At 48.2% G+C, this 16,229-nt stretch overlaps 1 protein-coding gene across 3 annotated transcripts in view; it reads right to left on the reverse strand.

Moving 5' to 3' along the window:
* The window catches only part of Hk1 (hexokinase 1), a 98,217-nt gene that overhangs the window by 15,341 nt on the left and 66,647 nt on the right, over positions 1 to 16,229 (reverse strand). For all 3 annotated transcript variants that reach the window (XM_051186744.1, XM_051186746.1, XM_051186745.1), the window contains 6 exons: positions 12,519 to 12,638; positions 8,645 to 8,740; positions 8,022 to 8,121; positions 7,746 to 7,929; positions 4,732 to 4,887; positions 2,523 to 2,756 (listed from right to left, as the gene is read on the reverse strand). In XM_051186744.1, the coding sequence (XP_051042701.1) occupies positions 2,523 to 2,756; positions 4,732 to 4,887; positions 7,746 to 7,929; positions 8,022 to 8,121; positions 8,645 to 8,740; positions 12,519 to 12,638 (890 nt within the window). The remainder of the gene's footprint in view (positions 1 to 2,522; positions 2,757 to 4,731; positions 4,888 to 7,745; positions 7,930 to 8,021; positions 8,122 to 8,644; positions 8,741 to 12,518; positions 12,639 to 16,229) is intronic.

Consider the following 16,229-nt stretch of genomic DNA (forward strand, 5'->3'; position numbering starts at 1 on the left):
GCTTGGTATACAGAGCGAGTGCCAGGACAGGCTCCAAAGCTATAGAGAAAACCTGTCTTGAAAAAAAAGCTTCTATTTGCTTTAAACTTTTTAAATATCTCAAGTTTCTAGTAACTCTGAAGTGACAAACACCTGCTACAAGTTATTCTTTGCTTACATGCATGTGCTCCTAGATAGGCACACATATGTAGGTATGCATGTGTCTGTGTGCCAGCACATGTGTGGGGGCAGGGGTTAACATCAGGTGTCTTCCTTAATTGTTCTCCACATTTTTTTTTTTTTGTTATTTGGTTTTTCCAGACAGGGTTTCTCTGTGTAACAGCCCTGGAAGTCCTGGAACTCATTCTGTAGACCATGCTAGCCTCGAACTCACATGAGATCCTCCTCAGGGTGCTGGGATTAAAGGTGTAGGCCACCACCTCCCAGCTTTTTAAAGATGAGGTCTCTCATGAATGAGGGCTCACCAACTGGTTAGACTGGCTGGACAGCAGGCCCCAGGGATCCTACTGGCTCCTACCTCCCCCACCGGCACAGGGCACAAGGGCACTGGGCATGGGTTGTGGGGAAGTGAATGGGGTGTTAAACTTGTGTAACATAGTTTCTTGACTGAGTCACTACCCCAGTTCAAGTTTACTCTTTAAAATATGAAAGTGCAAACAGGAGCTTTGAACAAGGCCGATGTACAGCATAGAAGTGCCCCCCCCCCAACCACACAGCATGCTATACAGCATTGATGACCCCACCACCACCACTGTATACTGGAGACTAGCTATGGTGACAGAGCATGTGCTGTGTATCTTTAACTGCCTACAGACATTTGTTTCGTTTGGTTTTTAGACAGGGTCCTACTGTGCATACCAGACTGGCCTCAAACTCACAAGGATCTATCTACCTGCCTCTACCTCCCAAGTGCTAAGATTAAAGGAATGGGCCACCATACTCAGCCTTAACAAAGTTTGAATGCGACAATATAAATACTTAGGCTTTCTTGTCAAGAGTCAGCCAAGAATTCCACAGAAAAAGCTGCACACAGTAGGGCAGACCTGTGGTCCCAACTACTCAACAGCAGAAGCAAAAACACTGCTTGAAGACTATGTTCAGGGACAGTTTGGCCAACATAATGAGATTACACTTATTAAGGGGCAAAAAAAGAAAAGGATAAAGAATGTAATGGTTGCTGGGTGGTGGTGGCACACACTTTTAATCCTAGGACTTGGGAGGCAGATCTCTGTGAGTTCAAGACCAGCCTGGTCTATAGAGGGAGTTCCAGGACAGCCAAAGCTACACACACACACACACACACACACACACACACACACACAACCTGTCTCAAAAAACAAAACAAACAAACAAAAAAGAATGGCATAGTTTTCTTTTTAAATATCTTTAAAATATGAAAAGTAACAAAATTGTGAACTCAGAAGAGAGCATCACCTGACTAACCTAATCGCTTGCCCCTTGGCACCCCAGAACTACTTCAACCTAAAGCAGCATTTGTGCGAGGTTCCCGAAGCAAAGGCTGAGAATCCGCAATCAAGTGATGCAAATGCATGCACGAACTTAGGTCCTAGACTCACACAAAAACCACAGAGATTGTTAAAACTCAACAAAGACTTAGAACTTACTTTCAGCCATTTAAAAGGTTTCCCACGTGTTTTTAATGGCCAAGGAGACTTTTGACGTTCAGATAGGCCAGCACGGTCAGCAGGCAAGAGGGCAGTTCAATAGGAAGGCTTGCCCAGTCTATAGAGATTTCTTCTGACCACTCTCTCTGGCTCTCAGACACCAAGAGCAGGCATATGCCAGTTAAAAGCATCAGTGTCTAAGGGACTGATGGATTTTTATCAGAAGCTTCTAAAACAAGAAAATGGATGCCACCAGTCATGGCAACACACATCTATAAGAGCATTCTGGAGGCAGAGGCCAGAGAATTAGGAGTTCAAGGTCAGCCTCTGCTACATAACAAGTTAGTCTAGGCTACATGAGACCCTGTCTCAAAAAAAAAAAAAATAATAATAATAAAACACCATCATCAACAACAAAACAAAATATGCTGCCACCACTCCTATGGCCAAATTCCAGTTGCTTTGTCTTCCAGACAGAGTTTCTCCATGTAGCTTGGCTGTCCTGGAACTTGCTTTGTAGACCAGTCTGGCATCAAACTCAGAGAGAGAGATCTTACCTGCCTCTGCCTTCCAAGTGCTGGGACTAAACTACAGCCTGGCCCAAGTTTCAGTTCTAATGAGGATGAAGTCCCTCTGGGTAAAACCAGCCAAGCTGTGGACACACTACACCTCACATTCCTCTGAAGAAGCCTCTATCTCACCTTGGGAAGTAAGAGGCCAAAGTGGACTGCAGAAGCAACATGTGACAAGGCATTGAGGGCCAGGCGTCCCAAATGAGCAACCAGGCACTGTCTCATCTCCCAAACCAGACCCTAGAAGCACGCGTCTGCCCTCTGGAGAAGGGCCTTGGTCTCACTCAGATGGGGGTACCAACAAATACAACACGGGTGGACTCACTGTGGGTGCGTCTTGTAGAGAGAACCATCCACACCAACTGTGGTCCGAAGCCTGGCTGTGCCCTTGTTGTCTCGCAGGCGGTTCAAGATGGCCCCGAGCGTGGCAGCCACTAGGTTGGCTGAGCGAAAGGAGACAATGGTGCATACGTGCTGGACTGAAACACAGTCATCGTCAGATGGCTCCACTCCCAAGCGGGTTAAGATTTCCTTGGCATTTTGAATGCCTTCCTTATTCCTATGAGGTGAGAGGCCAAACTTTATGAGTTCAGGACCATGCCAGACTGTGAAGAGCAAGCACCAGAGTTGGGAGGCAAAGCTGGGGGAAGGCAGGACCCGCCGTGCAGCCTGGCATGGAAGTAGCACTGTGAAATGCCTGGGGTGGGTGCTCTTGCATAAGAAATATCTGACTGGTGGAAACACTACCCAGTCGCACATGTCATGCCAGGCCTTGGAGAAGGGAGACCGCACATATGGGCTGTGAGCACATGGAGAGAAAGCCGTTTCTGCTGCGGGTTAACATCATAGTGAAGGGGAACCTCCCCTCATGGTGGACCTGAGCCGCTTACACACATGTTCTGGCGTTTTCTGTAAAATTCTAATTTTCTGCATGCATGTTTTGTGTATCTTTTGTTGGTTTCCTTTCTTTCAGGGGTACTGTATAAATTTGTTGTTACTGTACATGATTAGTCTTAAAAATCTGTCTCTCTCTCTTCCTCTCTCTCTCTCTTCCTCTCTCTCTCTCTCTCTCCTCTTCCCTCTCTCTCCCATTGTAGTTATGCTTCTCAGTAACCAAAGACCCAATGGGAAAAACAGGACAAGATGACTAAGGCAGGCACTTCTGCAGAGACTTGGCCAGTGACTCTGAAATTAAGTTACAGCACACCCATGGACTCTCAGGATTGGGCCAAAAGAGAATGATCCCATGACAAACACCAACACATAGCTTAGGCAGAGCAAGTCCAGGAAAGCTCTTGCCCTTCTGGCTGCCTCTTTCTTTAGCCACAGAGACATCTGTGCTTAAACTGTCAGAGCCAAAGTAAAGCTCCACTGGCGTGATATAAACTTCCAGGACCAGTGAGGGCACAGTGCAGATAGCTCATGTGGGGTTAGATGGCCTGGAGCAGCAAGCGCCTTGTGTCTTTACCAATGGCCTTCTGTGACTCCATGAAGCCTCCTGAACCCAGTGGATACAGAAGCTGCGCACAGCACAGGCATCCTAGACTGCACTGCACTGAGCCTCCCAGACTGCAGGCCTGTGCCAAGCAGTCAAGACAGTGGATTCTGAGCATTATGGGATGCCAGAATGTTGCCTGGACTTTCTCCTTTTGTATCTACCTATTAGCCAGTATTTCTTAAATTTGAATTTTAGGGAACATGGCTATCCACAGGCAATTGTCTGAGAACATGTAGAAGCAGGGAGGCGGTTTGGGCTCCAAATAAGTTTTGGGGAATGTTGGGTTAATCACAGTGAACAGGTTTCTTTAGTATTCTAATTAATAAATAGTGTAAACTAGCATTTCCCCCAGAACCATCCATAGTGTAAACTAGTATTTCCCCCAGAAGCATCCAGTCATTGATTGGATGTCTCTAGGTTCCCTAGAACAGTTTGGGAAAGGTCATGATATTCCAAGAACCCAGGCCCAGGTTTGGTCAGTCTCTTGCTCAACACTGAAATCATTGGCTTCCTTGACCCAAATCTTACCCAGAGAGGAGGGGCGGGGGTAGTCATGGAGTGAGTGAGAGAGAGAGAGAGAGAGAGTGTGTGTGTGTGTGTGTGTATGTGTGTGTGTGTGTTTGTGTGTAGTGTGTGAGGGTGAGGGCACTGTTTTTGAAACTACACAAGAAAACCATCGATAATACACTGTGCTAAGTTATTTCTCTTTTTCTTTTTAAGATTTATTTGTTTTTATGTCTGTGAGTGTTTTGATGCACCACACATATACCTGGTGCCTGCAGAGGCCAGAAGTTGTTCCCCTGATTGTGAGTTGTCATGTGCGTGCTGGGAACTGAATCTGCCGAGCCATCTCTCTAGCCCCCTAGGCTGTTTCTTAAAGACTGCACCAGAAAAGATCATGCAGGAAAACCAACTGGAGAGATCATCTGAGGGTAAGGAGAGTCAGCCTGGTCCTCAGAGAGAAGCTGCCCCCTGCACTTGGTCTCAAGAGTTAGCAGGCCTCTGCCTTCCTCCCAAGCGCCCAGATGGTACCTACTTTTCAATGGCTGACACATCACTAGTGTTGAACTTGCCCCTCGTGAGCAGCTCTGGAGTGATGCGCCCTTCAAACAAGAGGCCTTCCTTGGCCATTTTCACCAGGATTAGCCGGACCAGCTCCCCCATGTACATGCCACTGACCATCTTCTCGAACCTGCAGGAGGGAGGGATTCCATAGGTATCTTTAAGTTCCCGCTGTTCCAACGCTGGGGTCAGCAGAAAACCAGAGGGGCCCGCTGCATCTCTCAAGCTCCCCGTCCCCACGGTAGTAGGCAAGGCCATTTGTGTGATTCAACAACAGCGCCGACTCTAAACAGGGTGGCCACCCAGGAGGACGCTGCAGGGCAGGCACAGGCGAGGAAGGCTGCCTGGAGGTAGGGAACTGTTAGGATTTGGCATAGGGGTGGCAGGTGAGAAGGGCCCCACACGAATGAAAGGGTCGTCTTTTACATGACTGCACGAGATACCTTTCACAGGGCTGTCTTTCCTAGCACTCTATCTACCACAGCACCTTCCCGGATGGAGGTAGCCAGCAAGTGCACAGCTCAGAAGAGGAAAAGTGATTTCTTTTGAAAGACTGGGGAGGAGGGCGTTCTCCCTGAGGAAAGAGGCTATCTGTGCATAAGATAATTTTTAAAAAATTATTAATAGTCGGGGGTGGGGTGGGGTGGAGTGGCACACACCTTTAATCCCAGCACTCTGGGAGGCAGAAGCAGGCAGGTCTCTGTGAGTTCGAGGCCAGCCTGTTCTACAGAGCGAGTTCCAGGACAGGCTCCAAAGATACAAAAAACAACAACAAAAGAAAAAATGATTATGTGTTGTGTGTGGTCTGTGTGCTGAAGTGTATGTACCCACAAAGGCTAGTCTTGGCCTGCCTGGCATGGATCTTGGGACCTGAACTCATGTTCTCTGCAGGAGCAGTGTACACTCTTAACTGCTGAGCCATCTCCCCGACCCCTGTACATTTGTTGAGTACAGCCTTGGTGCTTGAAGATGGTGAAGACAACATTGATGAGGAAGATGGATATGACCGGTGTCAGGGACTGCACTAAGGACCTCAGGTCACATTGCCTAGAAGCTCCCAACAATAGGGGACCTGAGGATCATTCTACCATGGGGAAGCTGAAGCTCAGAGAAGAACAGCAATAGCAGATCTGGGTTTGGAACTCAGGCCCTTCAGCCCTGGAGCCCTAAATCTTCATGTTCCAGGTACAGGGGCTGAGACCTGGAGCTGGTAAGTAGCTCAGATCAACCCAGATGTCTGTCTCTATGTTTGATGGTTTGTTTTTTGTTTGTTTTGTTTTTGAGACAAATCTTCACAAAGCCAGGCTGGTCTGTAGCAAAGAATGATTTTGAATTTCTGATTCTCCTGTCTGTACTTCCTGAGGGATGGGATTATGGGTGCTTTATACAGTAAAGGTGTGCTGACTCAGGGCTGTGTACATGTTAGGCAAATAGTGTGCCAGCATTGCTACATCTCCAGCCCCTCCTATTATCTTTGTCTATTAAAGATCAGGCTTTGCTGTTGAGGAGTGCACACTCCTTCCCCACAAGCCTCACCCTAATATCCAGGGGTGGGTTTTAAGTAGTGAAGGCCAATCATCTCACCCACTGCTCTGACCAAATTCAGGAATGGGCCAATACCACAGTGAATGTGCTGTGAGGCGTGATTCTGTATCTAAAGCAGCCTCTCTGGTCCAAGCACCATTGGGGAGCCTGTGGATGGAAACTAACGCATGCCAAGCCAAAGACTCAGTCTGGGGCCTCCCCAGGCTTAATACCATATTTGAGTCAGATTCAGACCCAAGTACGGCTGGTCAGGGACTGGAAGGAACCCCTAAGCCAAGTAGATCAGAGGCCTCCTCTTAAGGGTGGCTGGGTGGCTGGCACCCCCAGAGCTGACAGTGACACAGCAAAACCATCTGTTCCGGTCCAGCAGCCAAAGATGCTGCCGGGCCCTCAAGCACCCAGCTACAGCCTGTCAGCACAGCACATAGCCTCCTTCCAAACACAGTCTTCATTGTTCCCTGTTCCTGACTGGCCCAGGCAGGTCCACCCAGCCCCAGAGAATGGATGTTCCTTGGCAGGAAAGTTCCCTCTGTGGCCTGGCTGTTCAGCTACTGCCTGGGCTCCTGAGGGAAGAGCCCTGTGGAGTCTCGGCTGGAATCCCGAGCTGGAAGAAGGCAAGCAGAGCCTGACTTCCAGGCTTGTATCAATTCTGTTGCCAGTACACCTCTGCAGAGGACACATGTTCATACAGGTCATGGCCATGAGATCTAGTTACTGCATGCCTAGGACCTTGCCTGTGTCTGGCACTTCCTACGTTATTATATCTTCATCTGAGATGAGGTCTCACACAGCCTAGGCTGTCCTTGAACATACGATATAGCACAAGATGACCTTGAACGTCTGACCCTCTTCTGCCACCTCCTGATGATGGGATTATAGACGTGTACCACTGCATGGAGATCAGAGAGCGACTTCCAGGCTATGGTTCTCTCCTTCTACCTTTATGTGGCTACCAGGGCTCCAAGTTCAAGGCTTACACACTAAGCACCTTCATCCACTAAGCCATCTTGCCTTTAAAGGCAGGAACTCCACAGCTGTGCATCTAACCAAGTAAGAAGCAGTAGCCCAATCATGCAAATTGGAAGTAGAGGGCAGACTAGTAGTGCAAGCCTGCCATTTCAGCTACTCAGGAGGCTGAGACTAGAGGATTGTAAGTTCAAGACCAACCTTGGCAACTTAATAAGACTCTTTCAAAATAAAGAACAGTTTAAAGGCTGGAGATGTGGCTCGGTGGTAGAGTATTTGCCTAGCATGCCAGAGGCCCTGGGATCCACACCCAGTAAAAAAAAAAAAAAGAAAAGAAAAGAAAAAAGAAAAGAAAATCCAATGTGTGACAGCATTTGTGACTACCTGGCTTTATGGCTTTCCCATCTACCCCCACCCCAATCTTTCACTAAGTGCTTCGTAAGCCAGCTATGTAGCTAGAAGAGAAAGCCTACTCACAACTGCTTGCCAGGGTTGAGGGACCCCCGGTCTAACTCTCTGTCAAACTCGGTTCGGATGTCTTCCAGGGCCCCATCGTCCCCGAAGGCCCCCCACTCCGTGTTGACGCACATCCTTCCCTCGTCACCTTCCACCAGGTCAATGTGCCGCAGTTCCTCCATGTAGCAAGCATTGGTGCCAGTACCTGGGAGACACAATGTGGGAATCTGTGACCACACGTGGAAGGGGACGGTGTCTCATGGTTGGACAAAGGACAGAGCTCAGGGCACACCCTACCAATGATCAGGCCAACTTCACACTGTTGGTCATCATAGCCGCAGGTCATCATGGTCCCGACTGTGTCATTCACCACAGCTACAATGTTAGCGTCATAGTCCTGGGGACCAATAATGAAGAGAATGTCACCATCAGCTCCCACAAAGGTGCAGAAATCTCAGCCTCAGAAGTAAGCTTGTCAGGCATGCTCCAAGCCTCTCATACCACCAAGCTAGTGGGTGGCACTGGCTTCACTGCAGCCAGGACTCAATTAACTGGATTACAGAGCAGTGACTACATTATGGAAACAGCAAGGTCCCCTTCAGTGTCTGGCTCAGGGTTCTTTGGGGAGTGCATTTTCCTCGTGGAGCTACATTCCTCTGCAAGCCTCCAAAGGAGAGCCTGTAAGGCCCTCGTGGGCACGGGGAAGGTAGTCCTTCATGTTCTAATCCCTGCAGGTTGCAGCTGCCAGCCACCTTTGGGGGCATTGCTGGGAGTTCCCATCTAACCTACTGCCCTGGGCTGGGATTCTCACCTGTCCCCTGTCAGGGTGTTTAGGCCACAGCACTTCTGTGTCCCTCCCCTCCCGGCAACACGAGAACCCCGCCCCCATACTGGACTCCCTACAACCCAAGAGAAATTACCCCTCGCTTCTTTATGGCTTTATTCAGCAGCGTGACCACATCTGCCCCTTCCACGCCACTGGCTTTGAACCGCTTTGTCCATGTGATCAGGATAGCCTGTGAAAGAGTGGAAAAGTAGAATGAGGGCCTCAGCATCCCAAGACCTTGGGGGCTACTCCAGCAGTCACACTGGAGCCAGAGCGAGATTGATCCAACACCTGTCTATCCACTCAATGTGTTCCTCTGGGGGAACTTTTAAAAAAATGATTTATTTATTTTTATTTTATGTGTATTGGTGTTTTGCCTGCATGTATGTCTGTGTGAGGGCATCAGATCCTCTGGAACTGTAGTTACAGCTGTGAGCCACTATATAGGTGCTGGGAATTGAACCTGGGTCCTCTGTAAAGAGTCATCTCTCTGACCTCTCTGGAGGAACTTAAAGAACAGAAAAAAACCAGGTTGCAATCTTCAGCTTGTATTGGAATCAAGCAAGTGTCAAGCTAATAACAGGAGCGCTCCTAACGTGCACACCCAGGGGGATGGCAGCGCTGTACCCAGGCCCCATTCACAAGGAACTGGAGAGAGGCTTCAGCAGCTAAGCGTACTTGGTGCTGGGCAGAGGACCTGAGTTCAGTTCCCAGCCCCCATGTTTGATGACTCACAAGCACCTGTAATCCAATTCCAGAGGATCTGACACCCTCTTCTGGCCTCTGTGGGAACATATGAGTGTGCACACATACATACACACCACACACACACATTTAAATTGAAAAGAAGAGGCACAATGGGCCAGCAAGATGGCTCAGTGATAAAAGGTACTTGCCACCAACCCTGATGAGCTGAGAGCGCCAATTCCCCTAAGTTGCCCCTACCTTTACAAGTATGTGTCATGCGTGTGGCTCCCCCACAAACAAACTCAGTTTTCAATCCACAATCAAACAGGAAAGAGAGAGAGAGAGAACACCAACATGTTAAGAGAATTCTCGCCAGGGCTGTGGTATGGAAGGAATCGCGTTGGCTAATGGGACCTGTGGCTGTTTGGAACTTGCCCTCCCATCTGTGCGTGATGCATCCATCACTGTATAGTACAATGCTCATCCCTGTTTGCATATTCATGGAATAGCATCAAGCAGGAGAGAGACCGGAGGCAAAGTCCCTGGAGGGTGTGTGAATTGGGACTTAGCTCTGCAATATACTTTTTACTATTTCAATGGTTTTTACATATGGCCTTTAAAATTAAAAAAAAAAAAAAAAAAAAAAAAAAACGAGAGAGAGCTAGAGAGAGAGAATAAAACAGTTCTGTTTGGCTGCTCTTTTCTCAGTGGGGCAGGTTGCTGTAGTCACAGAGGATGATCGTGGCCTAACCTCACTCTGAGAGCTGTTGGAGTGGGCAGACCCTTGTTGAGTTTGTGATCCTTCACTCTGAAGCAACTATGACTAAGCCAGGCATTGGAAGTGACCCGTCCATGTTTTCTTCCCTTCAGCTTCCCTTCAGTGAAACAAATATGGCATTGTGGGAGGAACATGGACTTGGGTGACTAGAGACCTAGTCCTTTTCCCAAGCTCCTACCCACTTCCTGGTGGAGTGTTAGCCCGTACATCGAGAATAATGGGGGCTGGAGGGATGGCTCAGCTGTTAAAGGCTATACTCACAACCAAAAATATAAGAGAATAATGGAGTGGTCTAAATGTGGGCAAAGGAGGTCCCTCCCTTGAACGCTTCCCCCATGGTAAACCACACTTTTGGCTCCTCCTCTGCCCGCAATGTCCTACTCCAGCATGTTCCATCCTGCAGGCTCCTGTCCCCAGGAGGATGTCTCTCTTGCCACACCTTCCTCCCCACTTCAAAGACTGCTTTGTGGAGACCAGGCCATATCCAAAAACCATTCTCTCTCAGGGCCTGGCCCAGTGCCTATTAAACACTTAGTCATCATACTGGTCACTTAGTGGCCATCTTGGTTATTAGACCAACTGCCAAGTATCAAAGAGTAATTGCCTTTTTGAGAGACAGGATGTCCCACTTTGGCTTTGAACTTGCTAGGTAGCTGAGGATGACCTTGGGCCTCTGATCCTCCTGCCTCCACCTCCTGAGTACTGAGTTATGGTCGTGTCGGAATTACAGGCATGCACCAACATACCCTGTTTATGTAGTGCTGGGGATCAAACCCAGGGTTTTGTGCACACTAGACAACCAATGAACTAAGTCACACACACTGCCCCTCAAAGCAATTTTGGTATTTTGAGAACATAACTCTTACAATAGTAAACGGTTAGAATTGTGTCATCATTAGTTTTATAGTTATTAATCTCTTAATGTGCCTAATATAAAACTAAATTTTCTCAGGCATGTGAATGTATAGTTCACATTCACATACACAGTTCAGCATGATCTACAGTTTAAGCATCTTCTGGGGACTTGGGACCTTTCTACCACACTATCATACAACAGCAAGCTTTGAGAAATGACTAGGAGAGGTACTCTAGAGGCCCAGCTGATCTGAACAGCTTGGAGGTATTGAACTGTCAGGTATCTAGGGAGTTCAGATGGGACTACCTAAATTCCAGATGGAGAAAACCAGGGACAGGAACATCTCAGAAGTACTGGAGGGAGCACAAAAGGCAAGGTGAGACCTGGTTCAATCATGAATAATCTGGGTCATCTCATGGAGGCCTCTGCTCTCCATCCTAAAATGAGGGGCTCAATCTACTGGGCTCTCCAAACCCTTACTGCCACCGATTGTGCAAATCAAACAAGCGCACAGCCTCCAGCATGAAGAAAAACAACATGGACCCCATCCACAAAGGGGTCCCCAGACTGCCGACAAGTGTGCAGGACACCCAAATGCTGCAGTGAAGAAGACTGCTGTCTCCTGGGCTGCAGGCAGACCTCAGTGTCTCTCCATCCTTAGGGGTTGTCAGAAACACCTAATTCATAGAGCTATCAGATTATGTGTCAGCTGTGACGTGCACATGAAAAAAAAATACAGCCTGGGGCCTGCTGGGCCCTCAAAGTTAACTGATAGAATCCTTGGCATTTGTTTATTCACACACACACACACACACACACACACACACACACAGACACACACACGCGCACGCGCGCACACAGGGTGGGGAGGGGGAGGCAGGGTTTTGTCCCTTCACATAGAAAAGGAACAATCCCAGCCTACTTTTCCTACACCTTTGTAGTTCTCTGAGGAACAGTTTTACCACAGGGTAGAGCTGAGTGCATCCTTGCCAAACAGACATGTGGATGAACAAATGACAAATAAGAAAGATGCTGTGACAAGTCAGTCACCTGGGTGCCCAACAAGGAAACCTAAGGTTTTTCTTAAGGCAGAAGACATCCTGATTCATGAGGTGCAGCACCTGCCCAGACTGGAAGTCACCATGTAGCTTCCAGGTAAACACACCAGAGAATTTCCCTGCTTCTCTCCAGAGCTGTTAGGCCTTGTCTACCTTGCTTACTTATGAGAACTTCATCAAAGGCTTCTCTCTAGCTGGTGGCCATAAGTTCCACAATTGGGTACTAAAAGTACACGGGCAACTAAAGTAACTGATCAACACAACAGGCTGGAGATACGGCTGAGTAGGTAGAGAGCTTGGTTCGGGGTCCAATCCCGACTCCACATAAACGAGGCATGGTGGTGCTGAGGAAGGAGAACCATGAGTCCAAAGTCATCCTAGGCTACTATTCAGAGAGCAGCCCGGGGTATTAGACCCCTCAGAAGAGGTCTGGGGGGGTACAAAAGGAAGGGGACAAGAAACATGGCACTAACTAATTTTGGCAAATGACTTCAAAACTAAGAGGCATGCGAGTCACTCATAAGCAAAAGGAGACCTGAGAGCGTGGTTGCCACCTTCTGAACCCAGTGGTCCCCCAAGGTATCCTTACCTCGTCTATTTTGGATTGTCGGCAGGGGAAAGAAAACGTGAACCCCACAGGTAATTTCTTGTCCTTGATCTTCCTTTTCTCCATGAAGTCCCCCAGGCACTCAGCAACATGATCGAAAAGCTAAAAGACACAGAAGAATGACAGGAGGTTGGGGGCGGAGAGAAGACTCTGTTTCAGACTATGGTGTGTGTGTGTGTGTGCTCGCATGCATGTGTGTGTGTGTGTCCTTGCATGCATGCCCGCGCACACACACACAATGGCAAACACAGCTCACACAGAACACCTCCAGCCCTCCAAAGGAACTGGCCTCTCAGAGGTCACTGACACTGGTCATCTAGGCACTGAAGGAAAATTAGAAACACAGAAAATCAACCAAGAGTCTCCCATGACACACTGGCCATGGGTTTCCTAGCTACTCCCCATGCTAATCCTGGAAACCCTCAGGCAGCTCCATGGCTTAAGAACCATCAAAGCATTGTGCTTTTGCTTTATATATGGAAGGAAAAATGACTACCCCCTAAAATGCACGAATCCTAAGTGTGGAGGTCATAGAGCTCTCACATGCACCTTCTCCATTGCCGATACCCACATCAAGAAGACAAGTAGGGCTCGGGGTATGGCTCGGTGTGCAGTACATGTCTAACCACAATGCCCTTGTCTGATCATCAGGACCTAACCCCCAAAGGAATATAATAGTACCCAAACCCACATGACTAGGTAGACATGTTAGCTCATGTCTACAATTCTGGCACTTGGGAGTCTGGGACAAGAGTTCAAGGCCAAGCTAGGCAATGGAATGAAACCCCATCTCAAACAATAACAATAAAAACCCAGATGCTCCGTTCATGGCTTTGGGGTGACTCCTGCTACCCCAATTTCTAACACTCTCATGTATAAATGCAAATGGAGCCTGGTGTGCTCTCTGCTGTCTTTGCCCCTCGTCATTCATGTGTCTTTAAGGACTGCCCGTGTTCATCATTGTTCTCCTGCATGAATACACCATGCTATGAGTATCCCACAGTGTATCTCCGGCACCGCCACACAAGCTTGCTCGCGCTGACTCATTAGGTGTATACACACCTCAGGAATCCACTAAGAGAGTCCGGAAGCCCGGCACCCTGGCTTGTGCATGTACACTGCTGATGGCAGTGTGCCTTTGGGAACATAACCACAGAGCTCCTTACAGTCCAGAAGAGGACAGTGTCAAAGTGCCAAACCTTAGTCACCTTGACCCAGCTTTTAAGGGGACCTGACTCACTACTGGGGTTAGGGAACGCCCAGTCCATTCAGACTTGGGAGCCTTGGTCTTAGTCACTATTACCCAGGCTACACTGCAGCATTATCTCTGACTGGAGGACACGTGACCATCCTCTCTGGAGAAAGCAGGCTAAGCTTCCTGTGACCTATTTCAGACCAATGCAAACCCATTACTAAGTCAATCTTTGGGGCCTATGCCATCTGCACCTGGGGCTGCAGACACTCCTGCTCCAAATGAGCTGAAGGAGGAAGAATGCTCACACAGGAAGGGCAGGGTGGAGGGCCTGAAATGTCTCACTGCAGCAACAGGGACACACCAGGAATGCAAAGCCGGCACCAAGTGTGCATGTGGTGTACTGGGTGCACACTTACCATCCTAGCACTAGAGAGGCTGAGGGAGGAGGAGCCAGAGTCTCAGGCCAGCCTGAGCTACAGTAAGCTCCCGGACAGGCGAGGCATCTTAGAGAGGCCCTGTCTTCTGATATAAAAGGTAAGAAATGAGTTTGGGATGTAATCAGTGATGGAGCACTTGTCTAGCATCCCAAGACCCCAGATCCAATAATCAGTACCATAAATGAATGAATAAATGAACTAACGAGCCCTCATCTCCTTCCTGACAACATGCTCATTATTTTAAAAATACATACAGAACCTGTAGTGACTGCTGTTCATAATCTCACACTCAGGAGGCAGAGGCAGGATAATGAGTGTGAGGCCAGTCTGGACTGGATAGTGAGTTCCAGGCTAGCCTGAGCCAGCTAAAATAAACAGTCATTTTAGAGCAATGAGATAGCTCAGCAGGTAGGCGCTTCCCGTCAAGACTGGTAGCCTGAGTTCAACACGGGACCCATATGATGGCAGGAAAGAACAAATTCTCACAAGCTCTCCTCTGACCTCCACACACTCTCACTGTGGCACACAGACACACACAGACACACACACACATACAGACACACACACACACACACACACACGCTCACGTACGAAAGAGAAAAATTTTAAGGGGTGGGGAGAGGGCTCAGTTGGTGAAGTGCCTTCCACACACGCATGAGGATCTGAGTTCAGATCCCCAGAACACATATACACAACCAGGCAATGCAGGATTCTGTGGTCCTGGTGCTGGAGAGGAAGACAGGAGCAGCTTAGCAGCCAGCCTGGCCAGACAATGAACCTAGATTCAGCGAGATACCCTAGAGAGGGTTGGAGAAAGGCTACTTGATAGCAATCATTGACCTCTACACTTGTGTGCTCACATACAAGTTATACATATACATGCTACACACACAAATACAGACTTAGCCCTTCAACTGACTAGCAGGGCAAATATGGCAAAACAAAGCAAGCAACAACTTTAAGTATTATTCAAAATTATCAAAACTAATTTAAGTAGTGTGTATGTATGGTATGTGTGTGTGTCTGTGGTGTGTGTGTCTGTGTGTGTAGTATATGTATGGTGTGTGTGTATGTGTGTGTATGGTATGTGTGTGTGGTGTGTGTATGTATGGTGTGTGTGTGTGTATGGTATATGTATGTATGGTGTGTGTGTGTATGGTGTGTGTGCATATGGTGTGTGTGTGTATGGTATGTGTGTGTGCATATGGTGTGTGTGTGTATGGTATGTGTGTGTATGGTGTGTGTATGTATGATATGTGTGTATCGTGTGTGTGTATATGGTGTGTGTGTATGGTATATGTATGTATGGTGTATGTGTGTGTATGTATGGTGTGTGTATATGGTATGTGTATGTGTGTATATGGTGTGTGTATGTGTGTATGGTGTGTGTGTGTGTGTATGGTGTGTGTGTGTGTGTATGTGTGTGTGTATCAGCATATGTGTCCCAGTGCTCATAGATGAGGCCCAAGGAAAATATCCAGTGTTCTGCTCTGTCTCTGTTTTATTACCTTGAGAGAAGGTTTCTCATTTAATCTGGAGCTGAGCTGGTGACCTGCAAGTTCATCCTCCTGTCTGTTCTCTGATGGTACTAAGGTTACAGCCATCTGGGCAGCCACATCCAGATTTGTTTCTCCTCCGAGGCAGAGTTGCTCTGTGTAACAGCTCTGGCTGTCCTGGAACTAGCTGTAGTCTGTAGACCAGGCTGGCCTTGAACTCATGAGACCCACCTGCCTCACTCAGCCTCCCGAGTGCTGGGATTAAAGGTGTCACACCCAGCTCTCTATGTGAGTGCTGGGATAGGGATACGAACTCGGGTCCTCATGTTTGTGCAGCAAAGACAGTGACAGTCACTGAAGCCATGCCTTAACAATGTTGCATGCAGCTTCTGAAATCATAAAGCTTAAAAGTGTAGGCGGCTTTTGAGATACCATGTGGGTGAGAGGGGAGAAAGAGAGAGTGAGGTGGAGAGGGGGAGCCTGCAGGGTGAGCACACACACCATCAGACAGCAGCAGGCTTAACATCAATTTTAAGAAGGTGAGAACCCACAGGACCCAGACCCT

Source organism: Phodopus roborovskii, unplaced genomic scaffold (assembly GCF_943737965.1).
Source record: "Phodopus roborovskii unplaced genomic scaffold, PHOROB, whole genome shotgun sequence".
Classification (NCBI taxonomy): domain Eukaryota; kingdom Metazoa; phylum Chordata; class Mammalia; order Rodentia; family Cricetidae; genus Phodopus; species Phodopus roborovskii.